Below are 20,406 nucleotides of genomic sequence, written 5' to 3' on the forward strand. Positions count from 1 at the left end.
CCCCCCCCCACCTTCATGGCACTCATTCGTTGTCTACACATTGCCAATGTTCTCTTTGGGACAGAATTCAAAATTGTCTTTACTTGAGAACCACAGGTCTGGATTTATTCAGAAAATGTTAAATAACACAGCTGGAACTAGAGATGATGAGTAGAGGATGAATTGTGTTGACTGACTGGCCTTTTTAAAAAAAGAAAATACAGGATTAGTCAGAAATGGCCCCAAGGTGATGATTGAATAGCCAGTAGACTGGTAATCTATTATGTATTGTATATATTTATAAATACTAATTACTATTGCACTAGATCGATGAACAGAATAGTTAATTAAGGTTGATGAACAAAGGTGATTCTTCATATTGCAAAGCTAAAATAAAACTGAATTAAATACTAATTTTATTGTTTAATATTTATCATGGGGAAAATTTAAGCATTGAATATTGTGAAGGAATTCTTGAAGATTGTTTTAATTCTGTATCTGTAGAAAATTCTTTAACTTATGTTGGATGAAATAGCTATTGCTTGGAGAGATTTTGATATATTGTATATTTGAGAAAGGTACCTTTTATTTAACTGAATAGGGAGGAGGGATTTCAATTTTAAAGATTTTTTTCTAAAGAAAAAATTTTATTGTACAGTTAGAATTACCTTTTTTTTAAAGATTTTATTTATTAGAGAGAGAGAGAACTCGTGAGCATGAGCAGGGGGAAGGGGCAGAGGGGAGAGGGAGAAGCCGACTCCTCGTTGGGCAGGGAACCTGATGCAGGGCTCGATCCCAGGACCCCAGGATCATGACCTGAGCAAAAGGTAGATGCTTAACCAACTGAGCCACCCAGTGACTCCAGAATCACTTCTCTTCTAATGCAAAGAAGCATCTGACTTATTTATCTAGTCTATTACCTTAAAAAAAAAAAAAGATGTTAGAGTGATGGATTTGGAACATGACACAGAGTAGTTATTTGAATTCATAATAATAAGACATTTTTCTTTGCAGCCTATAAAAATAGAATTATCGATAGCCAAAGACTGATTTTTCCTTGTCATTTTTGTCAAGCCATGTTTATAAGTAAGTATTGTTTATCTCCATCCCTCAAGTGCATATGTATCAAAAAGAAGTGATGACTAATCAGATGAAGAAGTTATTTTTCAGAAATCAAAGACAGATAAAATTTGATATATCCCTGATGCCTGCAGTTGGAATATGGATAATGTATTATATTTGGAGAATGAAGGGTTGGGTAAGCTACTAGGATTTGGATTTGTGGAAAAATTTCAGATTCATCTAATAATATGTTAGTGGATGTAAAGCATTTAAATCTTTTTTTCTTTTCAAATTGCTTTCTATTCAGACATGATTATAAAACAAAGAGTATCAATTTTGCCATACTTTTTTTTTTTTTTTAAGATTTATTTATTTTTTTTGAGAGAGAGCGAGCCCTCAAGTGTGAGTCAGGGAAGGGGCAGAGGGAGAGAGACTCTCAAGCAGATTCCCCACTGAGTGCAGAGCCCCATGTAGGGCTCAGTCCCATGACCCGTGAGATCATGACCTGAGCCTAAGTCACTAGTCAGGTGCTTAACTGACTGAGCCACCCATGCCCCCCCCCATACTTTTAAAAATGATTGGCATTGGCAACAACAACCAAGACAAAAATCATAAAAATTCTTAACATTTTGCAAGTAAGAGCAAAGTTGGATTGGTCTTTTTTGATTAAGTACACACATTTGTGCCCCAGTTAATCTAACTTTTATATCTACTGTTGTTTTTATTGGTAAAAATTATTAAAAGTACTTTTATTTTTTTTTTTAAGATTTTATTTATTTATTTGAGAGAGAAAGAACATGAGCAGGTTGAGAGGCAGACGGAAAAACAGACTCCCTGCTGAGTAGGAGCCCCATGTGGGGCTTGGTCCTGGGCCGAGGCAGATGCTTAACCAACTGAGCCACCCAGGCGCCCCTTTTTAGGTACTTTTAAAAAGTAACTCTCTTAATTATGGCATTGCTTGTAAGACGTTCCAGTCTTCTGTAGTCAGTATGCACAGAGACTCTTTTTGCCTAGAAGTGTTTGGTCAACTCTGCTTATTATTTATTAGATTCTTATCTAAAAAACATCTAGAAATTGTTATTATTCTTATTTTATTTTATTTTTGTACCAGAAGTAGTTTTTCTTGGTAGATTGGGTTTAATTATGAGTGGTATTAAAAAACATGATTTTCTTAATGATTTGTATAACTGTTGGACTGAAAAGAAGTTACCTAGTTGTGGGTGATACCAGATTCATGCTCTTTAAAATTCAAGAAGCTCACAAATCCAAAGTGTTTCCTAAGTTTGGTACAAACTTGTTTGTTGGTAAAACCAACTGGAAATGATAGTTTATTTGTAGTGTTTCCTTATCATATTTGTAAATATTTATACTTTTCACTGCAGAAATGTGTTTGCTTGTAGGGTAGTGCCATAGATATCACTGGAGATTTTAGTGTAATATATTGGGTATACACCATGCTACCCTTCTAAAATCTGAAAAAAAAAAAAATCAAAATTCTGAAAGATATCTGGCTTCTGTTTCAAATAAGGGACTGTTGACCTATGTGATACTGCTCTTGTGTCCTAAGATTGTTTACGATAAGAGTGTTTTTTCACAACAGTTTTGAATAAGCTATGGGTTCCTGCGTGGTAATCTTGAGATTGACAGTTATTTTATAGGGCCAGTCAGTATCTCTTGTATGTTAGTCTATATTTTTAATCAATTTAGCTTGCAGGATTTTTTTTTTTTTTTGCCATTTGTAAAGGATTTCTAGGATATTTTAGGTACCAGATACTAATTATAACTTTCTTTACTTTTTAAATTTTTTTAAACTTTCTTTACTTTTAATGTCCATCTAATTATAGTAGCTAAGGCTGGTTAACAGAAATTAAAATAATGTGGAAACATAGACTTTTTTCACCATTTTATTATTATCCATTTCTTAGTTAAAGCTCAAAGAATGTAGGGGCGCCTGGGTGGCACAGCGGTTAAGCGTCTGCCTTCGGCTCAGGGCGTGATCCCGGCGTTATGGGATCGAGCCCCACATCAGGCTCCTCTGCTATGAGCCTGCTTCTTCCTCTCCCACTCCCCCTGCTTGTGTTCCCTCTCTCGCTGGCTGTCTCTATCTCTGTCAAATAAATAAATAAAATCTTTAAAAAAAAAAAAAAAAAGCTCAAAGAATGTATTACCCTACAGATTTTACTGTAGTTGTTGGCCATGACTTGACTATGACTAGTTGTTTCTTACTTCTTTCAGCTCCCCTTCCTTTTTTTCTCCTTCTCGTCATTTCAGATTTTAGATTTTTATTTATTTGATTAGGTGCAAAGAGGATTGGAAGGTTACTGAGTAGTGTTGGGCCAAGATGGCCTGGGCTACCCTAGGCAGGAATGGAAGAAACTTGCTAGAAAGCTTGTAGTCCTGCGTGAACTCTTTAATATTCTAAGCCTATCTTTTTAGCAACTACCGTGGTTGCTCCTTTCCAAGATGGGTTTGTTTTTAAAAAAATTACTAATTTCTTTCATTCTGGGGGGCTGTCATAGTTACTGCCTAGAATTTTTGAAAAGTTTAGGTGGCTCTTACTGATATGAACAGTATCCTAATCAGCAGGAAAGTTGATAACTGCTCTTGCAGCTTTCGTTTACTGTGCCACTGCTACTGTCTCCTTTCACCTGTGAACTTGATACTCCTAAAATTGATTAGTATGTTAGGGATGTTGACTGTCATAAATACCTGTGTTCATTTTTGCTGCGTAAAGAGTGAAATAAGTGAGACCAAGTTTTGGGGGCCTTTTTTTCTTGTTCTGAATGTGACTCAATGCTTGTAAGTTCATACAGTTTATGAAACGAAGATAGAAGAGAATAAAAATTTGGCCTGTATTATATCATTAAGTTAAAATCAAGTGGCTAATTTAAAAAGAAGCACCTTTACTTTTAGAAAAAGAAATTGCTTCTGGGGTACCAAATACAGCATGAGCTATGTAACACAAAATAGTGCTCCTCTTTTTAAAGCATATTTTAATTTAGAATTACATATATTCATCTTCATTAGTGCTATATTGAATTAGAACCATTATACCAACTTCATTGATTTATTATTTAATCAGGTTGGGAATGTCTACCATTCTTTGACTTAAATTTGTTTATATTGTTTTGCAAGTTACTCACAAATTTTGGTGGTTTCATTTGTGTCAGCGTTGTGTGTGTGTGTGTGTATGTATATACATATGTGTGGTTTTTTTTTCTCATATTTTCAACAGATTCTGAAGGGAGTGGTAATGGAAGTGAAGATCCTTCAAAGGACAGTGGAGAAGGTTCCTGTAGTGATTCTGAAGAAAATATTTTAGAAGAAGAAGTGAATGAAGATATTAAAGTAAAAGAAGAACAACTTAAACATTCTTCAGAGGAAGAAATACTGTCATCAGAAAAACAGTTAATTAAAATGGAAAAGAAGGAGGAAGAAGAGAATGGAGAAAGACCTAGAAAGAAAAAGGAGAAAGAGAAAGAAAAGGAAAAAGAGAAAGAGAAAGAAAAGGAGAAAGAGAAGGAGAGAGAGGATAAAGAAAAAGCAACAGTATCTGATAACATGGTTGCTTCTGCTGCTTCTACCACACCAGCCACAAGTCCTCCTGCTGTTAATACATCTCCTTCAGTCCCCACTACAACAACCACTACAGAGGAACAAGTCAGTGAGCCAAAAAAGTGGAACCTTCGTCGAAATCGACCACTTTTGGATTTTGTATCCATGGAAGAGCTGAATGATATGGATGACTATGACAGTGAAGATGACAATGATTGGAGACCTACTGTAGTAAAGAGAAAGGGGAGATCTGCATCTCAGAAAGAAGGAAGTGATGGAGACAATGAAGATGATGAAGATGAGGGAAGTGGGAGTGACGAGGATGAGAATGATGAAGGCAATGATGAAGATCATAGCAGCCCTGCCAGTGAAGGGGGTTGTAAGAAGAAGAAGAGTAAAGTTCTTAGCAGAAACAGTGCTGATGATGAGGAACTGACCAATGATAGCCTGACACTATCTCAAAGCAAGAGTAATGAGGTAGATCAACCCAATTTTTATGATATCTGTCTGTCTGGGGAAAAGGGAATTCTTCTCTAAACATTCTACTCGTTATACTAAGTGGCTTCCTTGAAATCCTATTTATAGACAGCGGTGGGAGTGAATGAGCGCCTTAACTATAACATTTATTCATTTGGTCAACCAGCCTTTTTTGAGTATCTACTATTTGTCACCGTCCTCAAGGAGCTCACAATCACCGTCCTCAAGGAGCTCACAGTCTTTATAGTTAGAGAACTATTTTTAGATCCATAGACTAGGGATATGGTAGTTTTTCTTTTCCCTTTCTATCCTCTCACCCCATTCTTCATAGGACTGCTGAATGGTGCTGAGTGGAGTATGAAAACAAAGGTCACCTTTATTTCAACTTAGCTATGTCCATATCCACATGAAAATTTAGATTTCTAGAATACTTCAGAGCAGGACAACAAACAGCTTGATTACCTCAGACTTTTAGAGAGTCATTTTAGAGTTAATTCCTTTATCAGGTGTAGCACTCATCATCTGAATAGTCACCAAGTCTTTGCTTTAGATGTATGGGAGTAAATATGAACTTTGTGTTTACATATATTTAGTGAATAAGTTCTCTCTACAAAGAAATGAAAAAGAAAAAGCAAACACTCCTATCATAAGACAAATATTTCTGTCCTAAAACTACGGTAATGACTCAGTTCTTCCACTTGAAGTTCTACTACTGAAAGTTAGGTTTATCCTTTGGGCCCAAGATGCAACATTCAAGATTCTTCAGTCAAACACATTTGTGTCTCTGTCTGTGTGTTTATGTATATGTTTTTCTTCAAAAGCAAGATTGAGTTGTTGTCTTACATGTAGATGTACCTGTTACATCAACATGTAGAACTATAATATTTCTGTCATTTCTGTTAATGCATTTCTTGTCACAAAAATTCAGTTCTTTAGCAAGCACTTATTTTTTGTTTTTTTCATATCATTGAAAAATGTTAAACTGGTAGAAGATTTTCCTTCTATGCTGTATTCTTTTACATTTCTTCTACTTACAAGTTTTACATAGCAGGGATTACCTATTTTAAGTAAGTTTCATTTAAAAACTTGGTGATTTTCTCTTGCCAAAATAATAAGTAACAGGCTGTGAGGGGCTTATATGTCAGTAGTGATGAAACAGCAGAATATATTTTAATTATAAACATTGGTTAACTTCTAGGTTATCCACTTTCATAGGAAGAATGTTGCCTGCCTCCAGTATTGTCTATCCTAATTCTTATCTTTAGGTAACCGGAAGTTATCATTTGGAATATAATATAGTATTTATAATGCTGTAGAACAGTTCCGTATTCCCAGTGCCAATTGAGGGAAATAGAAATGTGGAAAATTCAGTTGTTCATATTTGATGTAGGCTTGTGTCCAGTTTATTTTATATCTTAATTTAATAGTCTGTATCTACTGAATAAGTTAACCTTTGGCAGCATTATTTTCTTTATTTTTATTAGCCTGACAGTCACAAAAGTAGGCTGGCTAATGATAAAGGCAGAGTTAGATTTCATATTATGGTGTGGGGTGTACCTACAGATGTTTAGAAATTTGCCAGGTAAAATGCATACGTTATCCATTTGTTAATAATCTGTAATACATAACATATTGCTTAGGAGGTTGTAGACTGTCCTTTATGATGCATTGGAAGGCCATGTGTGCTGTTTAGGTTTTTTTTCTACCAGGAGAGACTTTAGTAAATAATGGGACTTCATATATTTAGGTTAAGTCCCAAAGAAATGTGATTCCAGAGCATTTCTTGGAAATGTGCCTCCATAAAGTTGTCAAGAACTTTCTTCTTATAGTAGCTAAACTAATTTCTCTTGTGTTAATTTATGTTAATTTTCTTTTTGTTCTACCCTATGCAGAAGTGTAGAACTGATAGAAAGTTAGTTTTAACTCAATAATATCCTACCTGAAATCTTGGTAACTGTTTTTCCCCAACACCAGTAATTTTTGATGATTCTACTTCTATTTGTCACTCAAATTAGATAACAGATTTTAATAAAAACTAATTGAGATTATTATTTTATCTTCTATTTCAAGATTTCCTGTTCATATGCTCTTGATTTTGTAAAAAAGATGACTAAAGGTATTTCTTGTTGCCTTATGGCCATTGTGTCTTAATCTTCCTGATTATTTTAGGTACTGATACCTTGGCATCAAGGTATCAGTTATCTATTAGTACAGATATATTTGAAGTTTTATTTTTCTCTACTTTTACTTTGTTTTCAAATACTGCCTTGTAGTAGAGAGAGCAGAAAGTGTGGTTTTAGAAATACATAATTATGTTTGGTTTATAAACAGCAAACTTTCTTGGCTGTTACATCAAGTGCTTTTGTAGGGAAACGATGTTGGACATCATGTAAGGGATGTCCAGAAACTTTAATAATTTTGCAGTTTTTTAGGGAATTTTTATTTATTTATTTATTTTTGAGTGGAGAACCTTTTATGGAGTCTTCACTCTTGACTCTTAATGGACTTAACATGCCTATCCCATAGGCCTTGAAATACTTTAGAGCAGGGTTTTTAAACTTTTGTCTCAAGACTACTTCACACTCTTAAAAAAAAATTATTGAGGACCCCAATTCTTTATATGTAGGCTGTAGTTTTTGTTATTTACCATTTCAAATTAAAACTCAGGAATTTCAAAAATTAAGGCATACGAAAGCACACAAGTTGTCAGACTGATGACTATCCCCTGTTGTGTAGTTCTGGAAGACTATATCATACACCCATGAGGGAGAGTGAAAAAGGCAAATAACCTTAGTATTAGTATGAAAATAGCCTTTAGCTTGTGGACCCTATGAAGCAGAGTCCCACAGACCACACCTTGAGAACTACTGTTCTACAATTGCACGTTTGATAAACCTGCATTTTCTACATAATGGGCAATTTCCTTGGCCTATAGAATTATGACATTTTTTGAATTTAGTGTGGTCTGAACAATCTCTTTGGAGATGGTTATATGCCATTTTTAAACTTTTATCTTGATGCTTTTGAGATTAACTGATGTTATAGTGCTTTTTGATTTTCTGAAGTATATATTTTGGGGATGGGTGTGTAGCATTTTCAGATAATGGTTCTTATTTTCAGGACTTTGAAACTAGAGCTTTGGTTGAGGATTAATATTTGACAGAAAATTATATCAATAGAAATTTTCAGGTGGAAGTTTTTTGGTTTCTTTTCATAAAAGGCTCTCTTATGTTAAATGGATTATTAGATGTTAAATGTATGTGAAGAAATGGCAATTGTCATCTAATTTTTGGTAATTAAAATTTTTGCCAGAATTTATAAATAGCCACTTCTATTTGGGGTTTCTTTTTTCTTTCTTTTTTTTTTTTTTTTTTTAACATTTTATTTATTCGTTTGACAGAGAGAGACAGCCAGCGAGAGAGGGAGCACAAGCAGGGGGAGTGGGAGAGGAACAAGCAGGCTCCCAGCAGAGCAGGGAGCCCGGTGCGGGGCTTGTTTCCAGGATCCTGGGATCATGCCCTGAGCCAAAGACACACCTAATGACTGAGCCACCCAGGCGCTCCACTCTTTGGGGTTTCTGACTTACTAAGTATCAATTGTTTTTTACACATTTCAAAATAAAACAACTTTTTTTTTTTTTAAGATTTTATTTATTTCAGAGAGAGATGGTGAGAGAGAGAGAGCACAAGCCGGGGGGATGGGTAGAGGGAGAAGCAGACTCCCCACCAAGCAGGGAGCCCAGTGTGGGACTTGATCCCAGGACCTTGGGACCACGACCTGAGCTGAAGGCAGATGCTTAACTGGCTGAGCCACCCAGGCACCCTTAAAACAACTGCTTTAATACATAAAAAGGCAGTTTGAAATGTTGTACAAAAATTACTTCAGATTCTTGAGAATTTAACTTTGTTTAAAAACTTGGAGGAAGACCTATTGCTCAAACTTACTAATTTTTTCTCATATTCAGAGCAATAAGGATTCTTTTAGTTCTAGTTTTGCATGAAGTGTTTAGGAATTCCCTTTTATTTAATAATTTCGAAGTTTTTTAGGGAATTTGACACATAAAAATTAGAATTTGCCCTGTTGTATGTATTATTTATAATCGTCTTTGTGGAATACATAAATGAGCACTAAATCCATGGAGAGCATTGGACAATATTATGATTTTAGGTGTAAATTTTAAATCCCAAGGGGAAAAATGAAATAGTTTAGTCACTGATTTATTACTACAGTGCGCCATTTATTCTTCTAATTGCTGTTAGATTCCATTAAACTGTGACATGATATAGAAGTTCTGTCCTAGGTGATACTCTTGTGCCATTCAAAACCTACTTTCTCAATTTCTATTTTTATGTAAAAACCATATTTTCAAATGATACATTTTTTGGTAAAAATTTTAGCTTGACTATTTTGTCCAGAAGCTTAAAAAAATGATACACATCTTCAGAAATATGCTGATAAAAATTGACACTAAATTTGCTTTTATATCCTGATCATAAGTGTGCTCAAACCCATGTTTGACGTATTAAAGACAACTTAGAGCATAATTTTTCAAGAATGTGTTACTAAGATTTTTCCACTGAAGCATTATCTGTCAGTCATTTGATAGGGCTCCAGTTCCCTCCATTTCTCTCTCTTTGCATTACATTTCTGGTAAGAATCTCAAATGATGGGGATCCCAGAAACACCAGTTGATTTTGTTTTCTCTGCCTCTAAATCATAGTATGTATAAAGAGAAATTGGTATAGATATGCTATTTAGACATCTGTTTTTTTCTGAGTAAAATGAAATAACAGGAAAATAATGGAATTAGAGCTACCTATTAATGCTTTTTTTTCTGATCCATAGAAATTTCTTGTTCCCCACATGGATAAATCTTTTTTCAAGGGCTCATTAGTTGTAATTCCACCAGAAAAATATTGGCAGAACACATTTTACATGAGTAGCCTCTCAGTCATCAAACTCTGGTTGTTGGCTAATCTTTTTCTAGTTTGTGATTTTTTTTAATCTAGATGTGGTATTTTGGGGAAAAAGTCCTTTTTGGACTTACCGTGGGAAAATATTTAAAGCAGCAGTACCTTTTGAGGGTTAAAACTTTTGGGGGAATTCCAAAGAAGAGTCCTCAGTATAATAAACTGTTAGCTCATATTCCTCTTCTTGAACCACCTACAAGAATTAGGAAAGGAGACTGGAAATGAGCATAATTATTGAGTTCCTAATATGTCTCTGGAACATTTGTACCATACATACAATTATCTTCATTTTTACAACAGTCTCATCAGGTAGGTATTACTTTTGCCATCCTATCTTACAGATGAGAAAACCGTAGCTTCGAGGTTCAACAGTTACTAAATGGGAACTGAGAATGAAACCCAAGAACGTTAGACTTTAAGTCAGATGCTCTTAAATTTGAAGGATGGCTAGTGGGGTGAATGGGTAGATTTTTGTTTTGCTTAATGTACCAGAGTACTATAAAACATGAGTTTTCTTTTTAGAAAGTTTTTACCTTTATTTGCTACTTATGTCCAAAGCCCCCAAACTACTTTGGTTTTATAACAAAGAGGAAGGTAGGGGAGCAAAATAGACAATTTTAAAGTACTAGGATTCTCTAGAACAAGGACACTGTCTCCTTGTTCACTTTGCATTCTTTTCTGATTTGTTTTACAGATCAGCTGCAAGTTTAGATGTATAACACAGAATTGAAAAAATGTTATTGATGTGACATTCAAGTGTCATTCATATGTCATTTACAGATTGCTATGAAGTGATGACTCTCAATGTTACCTGTGGATATTGGTCTGTTTAAAAGAATATAAAAATATTAAAAAAAATGGTTAGGTTCTTAAATGAAAACATAGACTCAAGTGCTATTTTATATAATGCACAATATGATAATACAAGAATTATATTGTTAACCATTTAAAGTTTAAATCTATAATGCAGTTCAAATTAAAGCAAACTCTTCATTCTTGATTTATATTTATTGTCTTCCTTTCTCCTTTTATATTATAATTTGCTCAGTAGCTTTATTAATCAGTTTATACTAGCTATTTCTTGACACAAACCTAATAGAGTACTGTCATGCTTTTAGCAACTAGACAACCTGGAACCTTTTTTAGATGGTTTTCTGTACCTGTATATACAGATATGCCAATGCAGGCTCTCTTGGATGTATCATCCAATAGTTTGATGACCCTGAAACTTCTGAATTCCTCAGCAGTTAAGGAGTATATAGTCTGTAATTATGCCATCACATACATATTTGCTTATATGTTATCTTGGATTAATTTGTTCCTGTTTGATATATGTGTGTCTTGTGTCCCTTAAGGCAGGATTATAAGCTTTCAAAGTGTAGGAACTATGTAATACTTTTTCATTCCATTGTAGGATTTAATAATCACCTGTGGGTTAATTTTTCCTTTCTCCTAGTTTAAGGGGTGAGACTGGAATGGGAAAGCAGATGAAGAGTTGTTAGTTGCATGCTTGCTTTTTCATTTCTTAAAGAAGGGTGGGTATGGGACTTGCAGAGAAAATGAAAAAGGGTGCTTAGAGGGTCATTTGTCAAAGAGATGGATTTTTCAAATGTTTTGAATTTACTAAATTTCAAACTAGATTACTAAAGTAATGGAGAACGCAACATAATTTTAGAAATGCATAAAACAACTTTGAGAATTTTAGTTCTTAAAATTATCCTTTAATTATGTGATTTTTTTAATATGTTTTAATATTAGGACTCGCTGATTCTTGAGAAGAGTCAAAACTGGAGTTCTCAAAAAATGGACCACATTCTGATTTGCTGTGTTTGTCTTGGAGATAATAGCGAGGATGCTGATGAAATAATTCAGTGTGACAATTGTGGCATTACAGTCCATGAAGGTAATTATGCTTTGTTTTGTCTCCTTTTTGAAACAGCTAATTGACACTTCATTTAAATAAGTAAAATCAGCTCTTTTACATTTGTACTGTTCTAAGGTTTTTCTATAGTATTTCATGGTTTTTCAATTGAAGTAGGACATACTGAATCCTCAAAGTGTCATGGGTGTTATTTGCAGATTATGTTAATTTAAAATGTGTTTTTAAATAAATAGAAATATTATATGGAAATCACAGTTATTTCTTTTGAAGGTCAGTGTTATGATAGTTTCCTTCATGGCATTTGCTTCTAGTTTTTAAATGAAATTTAGATACAGGAAAAAGTCTAATATGTTAGTCTGGTAGAATATGTTATTTAAAAAATTACATTCTAAGTCTAGTGATACAGTTTCTTCTTTTGTAGTTATAATTTTTAATTTTAAATTTGAGTATTTAGAGATATTATCTTCTAAAATCTGAAATAAAGGCTACTATATTGCAAATATTTTTCCCAATTATATTTTTGAACCTTTTTTGTTATTTTTTTTACTTGTTTTTTCACTTAATTTTTTTTTTTTTTAATTTTGACATAATTTCTGACTTACAGAAAACTTATAAGAGTACTACAGAGATTCCCATATACTCTTCACTCAGATTTCCCAAATGGTAACATTTTGCTGTCTTATCTTGTCTCATATAACAATTTTGTTTTTAACTCTATGAGAATAAACTGTAGACATAACATCCCCCTCTACCACTAAATACCTCAGGGTGTATTTCTTCACAAGGGCATTTTTTTTTTTTTTTTACATAATCATGTAATTATGAAAGTCAGGAACTTAGTGTTAATTGGATTCTATCTAATATACTGACTGTGTTCACATTTTGCCAGTCATCCCTATAATGTCTGTTCTAGCAAAATAAAATCCAGGATTATGCATTACATTCAGTCATTATGTCTATTTGGTCACCTTTAATCTGGAACATTTCTTGAGTCCTTGTGTTTCATGCCATTGGCATTTTTGGAGAATACAGGACAGTTCATTTATAGAATGTCCTTAATACTAGTTTTTTCTTATCTTTTCTCATGGTTAGATTCAGGTGACCTGTTTTTGGCAGAAATGCCACAAAAGTTATGTTGTGTTTTCAGTGTATCAGATTAAGAAGCATATAATACTTATTTTTCCCATTATTGGTGATGTTACTTTTATCACTTGGTTTAGAGGGGATCTTCCAGGTTTCTCTTTGGTAAAGTTATTATTTCTTCCTGTCAGTTAATTTTTTCCTACAGGGCCCATGATTACTACAGAACAGTTTTTCTACGGCCTTATCCTTAACCTGCTCTTTTGGTATTATATAGCCCTTCTCCCAAATAGTTCTGGGAGTCTGCTGGGCTTATGGGACCTGCAGGGCCTGTGCTTCTTTAGCCAATACCCTCTTGCTTTATATGAAACCAAGAAAGGGCAGCTTGCTGCTAAGGCTCACTATGGAAATGTCTCCTATTACTCATTCACTTACTTTTTCAGTAATGTTTGTTGAGTATCTTCTGTATGGTAGGCATTCTGTAGATTTTAGGCAAGTAAAATAAACAATATAGAAATTGCTGACCTCGTGGAGGCTAATAGCTAGTAAGACAGGCAATAAAACAATAAATAAATATAAATATATATCGTGCTAGTCTGAACTATGAAGAAAAATAAGGCAGAACAAGAAGTATTGGAAATGCTGTGAATTGGGGGGGGTATTGAGTGGGCAGGTGGAAGTTTGTGTTTATAAAAGGGGAAACCTCTCTAATAGGGTGATATTTGTGCAGTGACCTGAAGGATGTTATGAAGCAAGTCATGCAGGTCTTTGGGGAAAGAGCACCTTAGGAAGACGGAGTAGCAAGAGTAAAAATCTTGAAGTGGGAACACGGTTGGAGTGTTTATATAATGGCAGAAACTGAGTGAGCAAGCTGGTGAGTCGTGGGGGTGGAGATGGGAGCAAACTAAGGCCTTGCAGGTCATAGATTTTAGATTTGACTATGATGGATATGGGAAGACCTATATGAGTTTTGGGCAGAAGATTAATATGATTTGATTTATGTTTGGGAAGAATCACTCTGACTACTGGGTTGGGAGTAGACTGAAATGGGTCTAAGTTGGGAATAAGGAAAACTGTTTCAGAGACCATTTCAGTGATGTCAAAAAAGAATAGGTTTTGAGGTAGACAGTAAAAGTTTGGTTTTAAACTGTCTGGAGTTTAGGTAAAATGTTGGGGCTAGAGATAAAATTTCGGACTCATCAGCCTGTAGATGTTATTTAAAGCTGTGAAACTGGGTATGCTATCTAGGCAGTAGTAAAGTGGTTCTAGCACTTCAGAGGAGATTGGAATCATATGGCCAATGGGATAGGAGGAGAACCAGGAGTAATGACCCAGAGGGTAAGTAAGGAAAATGTTTCAAACAGAGAAAGTGAGTAACTGTCAAATTCTGTTTCTAGAGTCAGATAAAGACCTATGTCATGTGACCAGTTATCCCAATGCAGTGCTAGACTCCCGGGTACACTACCAGGCAAGCCATCCCAAAGGTTGTAGGACAAAAGGTTCACAGACAAAATGCTTATATTACATGGTTTATTAAATAAGTGTAAAATACATGGAGAGAAGCAAGGGGAAAAATACGAGATTAGTTAACATGCTTAAGATAGAGAACAAGTTGGTGGAAGGATCACCTGAATCTTGGGGTCCACAGAGTTTGTATTGTATGTCCTGCCTTTCTCTGCGTTTTCAGCCTTCCCTGCTGATGGTATGGTTATGAGGATCAGAGCCCACACGGGCAGTACTCTAGGCCAAACACACACTCTGTAGGACGGATCCAGAGACAAGTATGCCTGGTTACAGCTTTAGTTCTCCAGTTAACCTACAGAATAGCTATGGGTTTTGTGTTTCTTAGGCTGTGGACACATAGAGCCAGAATAGGTGTAACTGATGGGTGGTCATACTGAGGCCTCATGAATATTGTGTTTTTTGTGTCATGTACATTTAGTATATTTCTGATTCTTCTGTGTCTTCTGTATATGTAGTAACTAGGTGCCTCAAGAATGTTAATGTTAATGTTGGTCTTTCTGTCCTTTTCCGTCCATGTTTAATATACACATGCTTTACTTTTATCTGTACATGTAAGCTTCATCTAATTTTGTTTTTCTGTAGCAGAAATGAATATTCTCAAGCAGAAAAAAACACCATTATAATTGAGAATTTACCACTGACTTTAGTCAAGAGAGTTCAAGTGGGAATAGAAGAAGGAAAGTGAAGATAGTGACGAAATGCAATTCCTACAATGAATTTGTATATAAAGAGAAGCCGCAAGATGGGACCTTAGCTGAACGGATGTGGAGTTGAGGGAGGGTTTGTTTCTTCTTATTTTAGATGCTGTTATCTTTTACTGTGTAACAGACTATCGTGCAATATATGAGTTTAAAATAGCAAACATTTTTTACTTCACAGTTTCTAATGGAGTGCTTAGTTGGGTGATTCTGGTTTAGGGTCTGCTAGGAGTGGTTATGCTAGGAGTGGTTAGTTGATTGATTCTGGTTTAGGGTCTCATGGGTCTGCTAGGAGTGGTTAGTTGGGTGATCTGCTAGGAGTGGTTAGTTGGGTGATTCTGGTTTAGGGTCTCATGAAGTTGCGGTCAAAGCTGTTGCCTGGGCTGTAGTCATTTTAAGACTTGACTGGGGCTGGAAGATCTGATTCCAAGCTTGCTTACATAGTTATTGATAGGCTTCCATTCTTCGGTGGCTCTTGGCTGGAGACCTCAGTTCCTCACCATGTGGGCCTGGGTGTTCTCATGACAGGACAACTGGCTTCAGAATGAGTGATCAGAGAGTGAAAGGGATCGAAGCAGTCATATGAGAGAGCTAGTGTCTTCTGTAACCTAATTTGACATATACACTGTAATTTCTGTGTATTGTTCACACAGACCAATCCTACTTAAATTTAAATGTGGGAGGACACATTCTAAGATTGTTAATACGAGGGGCACTGATCATTGGGGGCCATCTTAGAGGCTGCCTATCACAGATGCAGATTATATATAGCATGTTAGTGTACCATACTAACATGGAAGTGACCAGTGGAAAGGGAGAGTTGACAATTGATGTAAGAAGAGAAGACAAAGCAGTTGCTGGAGCAAAAGCTTTGAGTACAAGGCTAGAGGGGATGGGATCCAGCACCAAGTAAATACATTGAGTAAATATGAGTAGCTGAAGTAACCAGAGGGAAAAGGATATATGGATACAGATGTAGGTAGGTTGTTAGATGTGGTGGTCAGAGCATGTGCAACTTATTTTTGAATGCTTCTTGTTTTCTCAGTGAAATGGGAAGCAAAGTCATTAGCAGAGAGTAGAGGTGGGGAGATGTTGGGAGATTGGGGAAGAGAGGTTGGTATAAAATAGTTATTTGGGAGAATGAAGTGGACTAGGGAAATATTGGCATAGTGTGTGTGTGTGTGTGTGTGTGTGTGTGTATGGTGTATATAGCTGTGTATACACAGCTATAAAGGACCACTTGTGATTAGTGGTAATGAATATAAACAAACACAACATGGTTGTGTGTATGTCTGGGTTGGTTTTTTTTGTTTTTGTTTTTTTTTTCTCCAGGCATAGTTCAGAGTCCTTGGAGCAGGTGCAGAATAGGTAAACATCAAAAGCAGCTGCTGTGCTGCTGATGTGTTTGTTGTATTCATCACCACTGTTGATCACAAGTATGTTACCATTGCTTATATCCATAAATGTCATTGCTGATATGTGATGCAGGCATGACCAGTACTGTTAATGTTGTTGACTTCTCATCATGCTGAGAGTGCTATCTCTACTTCATAGGTCATCACTTTGACCATGGATGTGTTTTTGAAGGCCAGCACAGTGGTTTTAAGGAATTGAATTGGTTCCTAACATTTAAAAACTGGGAGATTTTATTTTATACATTTTGGATTTCAAACTTCTCTTTAAGTGCTGGCAGCGGTTTTTTCCTCTGAGGGCAACAATCTGCTGGAGTTGTTTAGGGCTGCCCCCTGCTGGTAAAGCTTACAGTTTCTTTTTTCTTTTTTTTTTTTTTTATTAAAGATTTTATTTATTTATTCGACAGAGATAGAGACAGCCAGCGAGAGAGGGAACACAAGCAGGGGGAGTGGGAGAGGAAGAAGCAGGCTCCTAGCAGAGGAGCCTGATGTGGGGCTCGATCCCACAATGCCAGGATCACGCCCTGAGCCGAAGGCAGACGCTTAACCGCTGTGCCACCCAGGCGCCCCAAGCCTACAGTTTCTTTTTGACCACAGTCCTCTCCCAGATCACTTACTTATTTTTGTCAGTTATCTTGTCCCTGGAGGTATTTGAATGTATAGTGCCCCATCTGTTTTGAGGGTGCTGTCTCTTGGTGCTGGTACTCAGGTTGCTGAGGCCTTGTGGTTTCACAGCTATAGTAGTAAAGGAATTATTTTTCTAAATGCCTACCTTTAAGACTCAGTCCTGAATCCACTAGGGACCAGTACCATGTACAATTCAGAATGAAACCTCCTCTATTTCCTGTTGTCTTTGATTCAGACTTGTGCACCTTGGATTCTTAGTACGAGTTCTTTCCCAGTAGATTCATTGTTCAAACAAATGTAGATTTCTGGAAGGGCACCCCATTAGTACCCTTAACATGCCTAGAGCTATTAAAGGTTCATAATGGGACCTGTGCTTCAGGTGAATAGCCTCAGTAATGGCAAATCTACCTTAGAAAAAGGTAGCTTTGATTTTTTTTAGAAACAGCCAGAAAGTCTTTCTGCGTCAAGGCAGACAAATAAGGTGATCAAGCTAAGTGGTAATTCCATTTAGATCAAAACCAAGTTATGTCTGTAAAGTTATATAGCATATTTCCTTGCGTAATTCATTTAACTGGCTCTAATGGCAGTTTAAGTTCCAAATGTTTTTGAGTATTTGCTAATGATTGTTCATTTTTCTTCTAAGACTGACTTATTAGAATCAGATACCTATTTCTTTTTTTTTTTTTTAATTTTTACTATGTTATGTTAGTCACCATATAGTGCATCATTAGTTTTTGATGTAGTGTTCCATGATTCATTGTTTGCATATAAAACCCAGTGCTCTCTGCAATACGTGCCCTCCTTAATATCCATCACTGGGCTAGCCCATCCCCCCACCCCCCCTTTACTCTGAAACCCTCAATTTGTTTCCCAGAATCCATAGTCTCTTGTGGTTCATTCCCCCTTCTGTTTACTCCCCCTTCATTCTTCCATTCCTTCTCCTGCCGATCTCCCTGCTATTCCTTATGTTCCACAAATGAGTGAAACCATATGATAATTGTCTTTCTCTGCTCGACTTATTTCACTTAGCATAATCTCCTCCAGTCCTGTCAGTGTTGCCGCAAATGTTGGGTAATAGTTCTTTCTGATGGCTGAGTAATGTTCCATTGTATATATGGACCACAGCTTCTTTATCCATTCATCTGTTGAAGGGTTTCCTTCCACAGTTAAGCTATTGTGGACAATGCTGCTATGAACATTGGGGTGCATATGGCCCTTCTCTTCACTACCTCTGTATCTTTGGGGTAAATACCCAGTAGTGCAATTGCTAGGTCATAGGGTAGCTCTATTTTAACGTTTTGAGGGACCTCCACACCTTTTTTCAAAGTGGCTGTGCCAGCTTGCATTCCCACCAACAGTGTAAGAGGGATCTCCTTCAGTGACCTATTTTTGTTAGAAGGGAAAAGGGAAGACAGGAAAGGAAAATTAATGCTCTAGAGTATGAAGCTTTGTAAGTTTTTTGAGAGGTAGCTAATATGTGGAATGAATAAATAAGGAAAACTAAGTGGGGAAACTGAATAGTTTTCTACATCTTTAGGTGAATCTTTGTGTGTGGTATAATTGGTTTGTTGGTGGTATTATGAATCCTGTGAACTTCAGATAAATTCAAAGTGCAAATTATAAATCAAAAGTAAAACATAAATCTTGAGAGTTTTTTTTTAAATTATGTTACAACTTTTCCCCTCTGGTATAATTTCCCATTTCCTTTGTTAATCTTGGAGTTTCTGTTGTGCAACTGTGATTCTGTAATTCTCTCTTTCTTTGTTGGTTTCTTAGTAGAGTTAGAACTAAGAGCTTGAAAAATTCCTTAGTAGAGTTAGAACTAATACCTTCATATCTGTTTTGTTTAGGGGAAAAGTGTTAGTTACTTTTTTTAAAGATTTTATTTATTTATTTGAGAGCACAAGCCACTCTGTGCTTGTGTGTGCTACTGGTGGGGAGGGGCAAAGGGAGAGCTGAGCAGGGAGCCTGACTCCGGCTCCATCCCAGGACCCGCTGATCATGATCTGAGCTGAAGGCAGGCACTTAACCTACTGAGCCACCCAGGCACCCCAAGGGGAGAAGTGTTATTAAACATTAATGTATTTTTCATAAATACATTACATAAATACATTTTTCCTTTTTAACTTTATTTCCTGTAGTTTATTTTTGTCTGACTAGTCTTAAAAGATTCCTTTACCAGGTATCACTGAATACTATGTTTGAGAAGGGTTTTTTTTGTTTTTTTTTTAATATGGATATACTCTGGACTTTCTGTTTAAGTTTTTTGGGTAATACTTGGGTAGTATCAGCAAGAAATTATATTGATTAATAGATCTGTGAAAAAGTTTTCATCTTTACTTGGTTTTACATCAATTGAATCTACTAATAGAAAAATAAAAACAAAAACAAAAAACCCTGCTTAATATTCATTGGTTAGATGGTTGATTTTCTCTTCTGGGGAAGAGTAATGATGGTAAATGCCTAGTATAATAATGTGCAGCCCCATCAGCATATGTAATTTCTGGTCTGTTTTTGGGTCATCACACTGTTGTCAGCCTGTGTTAATTAAAGCTTGGGTTGAAAAAATAAGTAATGACATGTGACTTGGTCCAAATAATTTAAATTTTTTTGTTTTTTGTCTCTTTGTAGGTGTACCATGTTCTTAGTCCTTTTTAATTTTTGATTTTGTTTTTCTCCAAAATGGGGTTAGCAGCTTCTTAGAAGTATCAGTTCTTGACTATCCTAATGGGAGCTTTCATGACTGTTTAATTATTTTAGTTTTTAAGGTTTTTCTCCCTATATAACTGAACTCTTGCTGCCTCTAAAGTGATAGGTAGAGAAATAAGTTTTAAAAAATGTTCCAGAACTCATAGTATTTATTTGTTTGTTTATTTTTAAAAGATTTATCCATCTGTTTTTGAGAGAGAGAGAGAGAGAGAGAGAGAGAGAGAGCACGTGCATGAGCAGGATGGGCAGAGGGAGAGGGAGAGAGGATCCCAAGCTGACTCTGGGCTGAGTGCAGAGCCCGATGCTAGGCTCCATAGGCTCCATCTCAGGACTCCAAGATCACAGCCCGAGCCAAAACCAAGAGTCAGGCTCAATTGACTGTGCCACCCAGGCGCCCACAACTCATAGTATTTAAATTAAAATGTCACTCT

The 20,406-nt window shown here is 35.9% G+C and overlaps 1 protein-coding gene across 14 annotated transcripts in view; it reads left to right on the top strand.

The window, feature by feature from the left end:
• PHF14 (PHD finger protein 14) overlaps positions 1-20,406 on the top strand; it is a 240,606-nt gene that overhangs the window by 4,004 nt on the left and 216,196 nt on the right. For all 14 annotated transcript variants that reach the window (XM_034668347.1, XM_034668327.1, XM_034668335.1 and 11 more), the window contains exons 3-4: positions 4,277-5,073; positions 11,802-11,946. In XM_034668347.1, coding sequence (XP_034524238.1) covers positions 4,277-5,073; positions 11,802-11,946 — 942 coding nt within the window. The remainder of the gene's footprint in view (positions 1-4,276; positions 5,074-11,801; positions 11,947-20,406) is intronic.

This window comes from Ailuropoda melanoleuca, chromosome 1, assembly GCF_002007445.2.
Source record: "Ailuropoda melanoleuca isolate Jingjing chromosome 1, ASM200744v2, whole genome shotgun sequence".
Classification (NCBI taxonomy): Eukaryota; Metazoa; Chordata; class Mammalia; order Carnivora; family Ursidae; genus Ailuropoda; species Ailuropoda melanoleuca.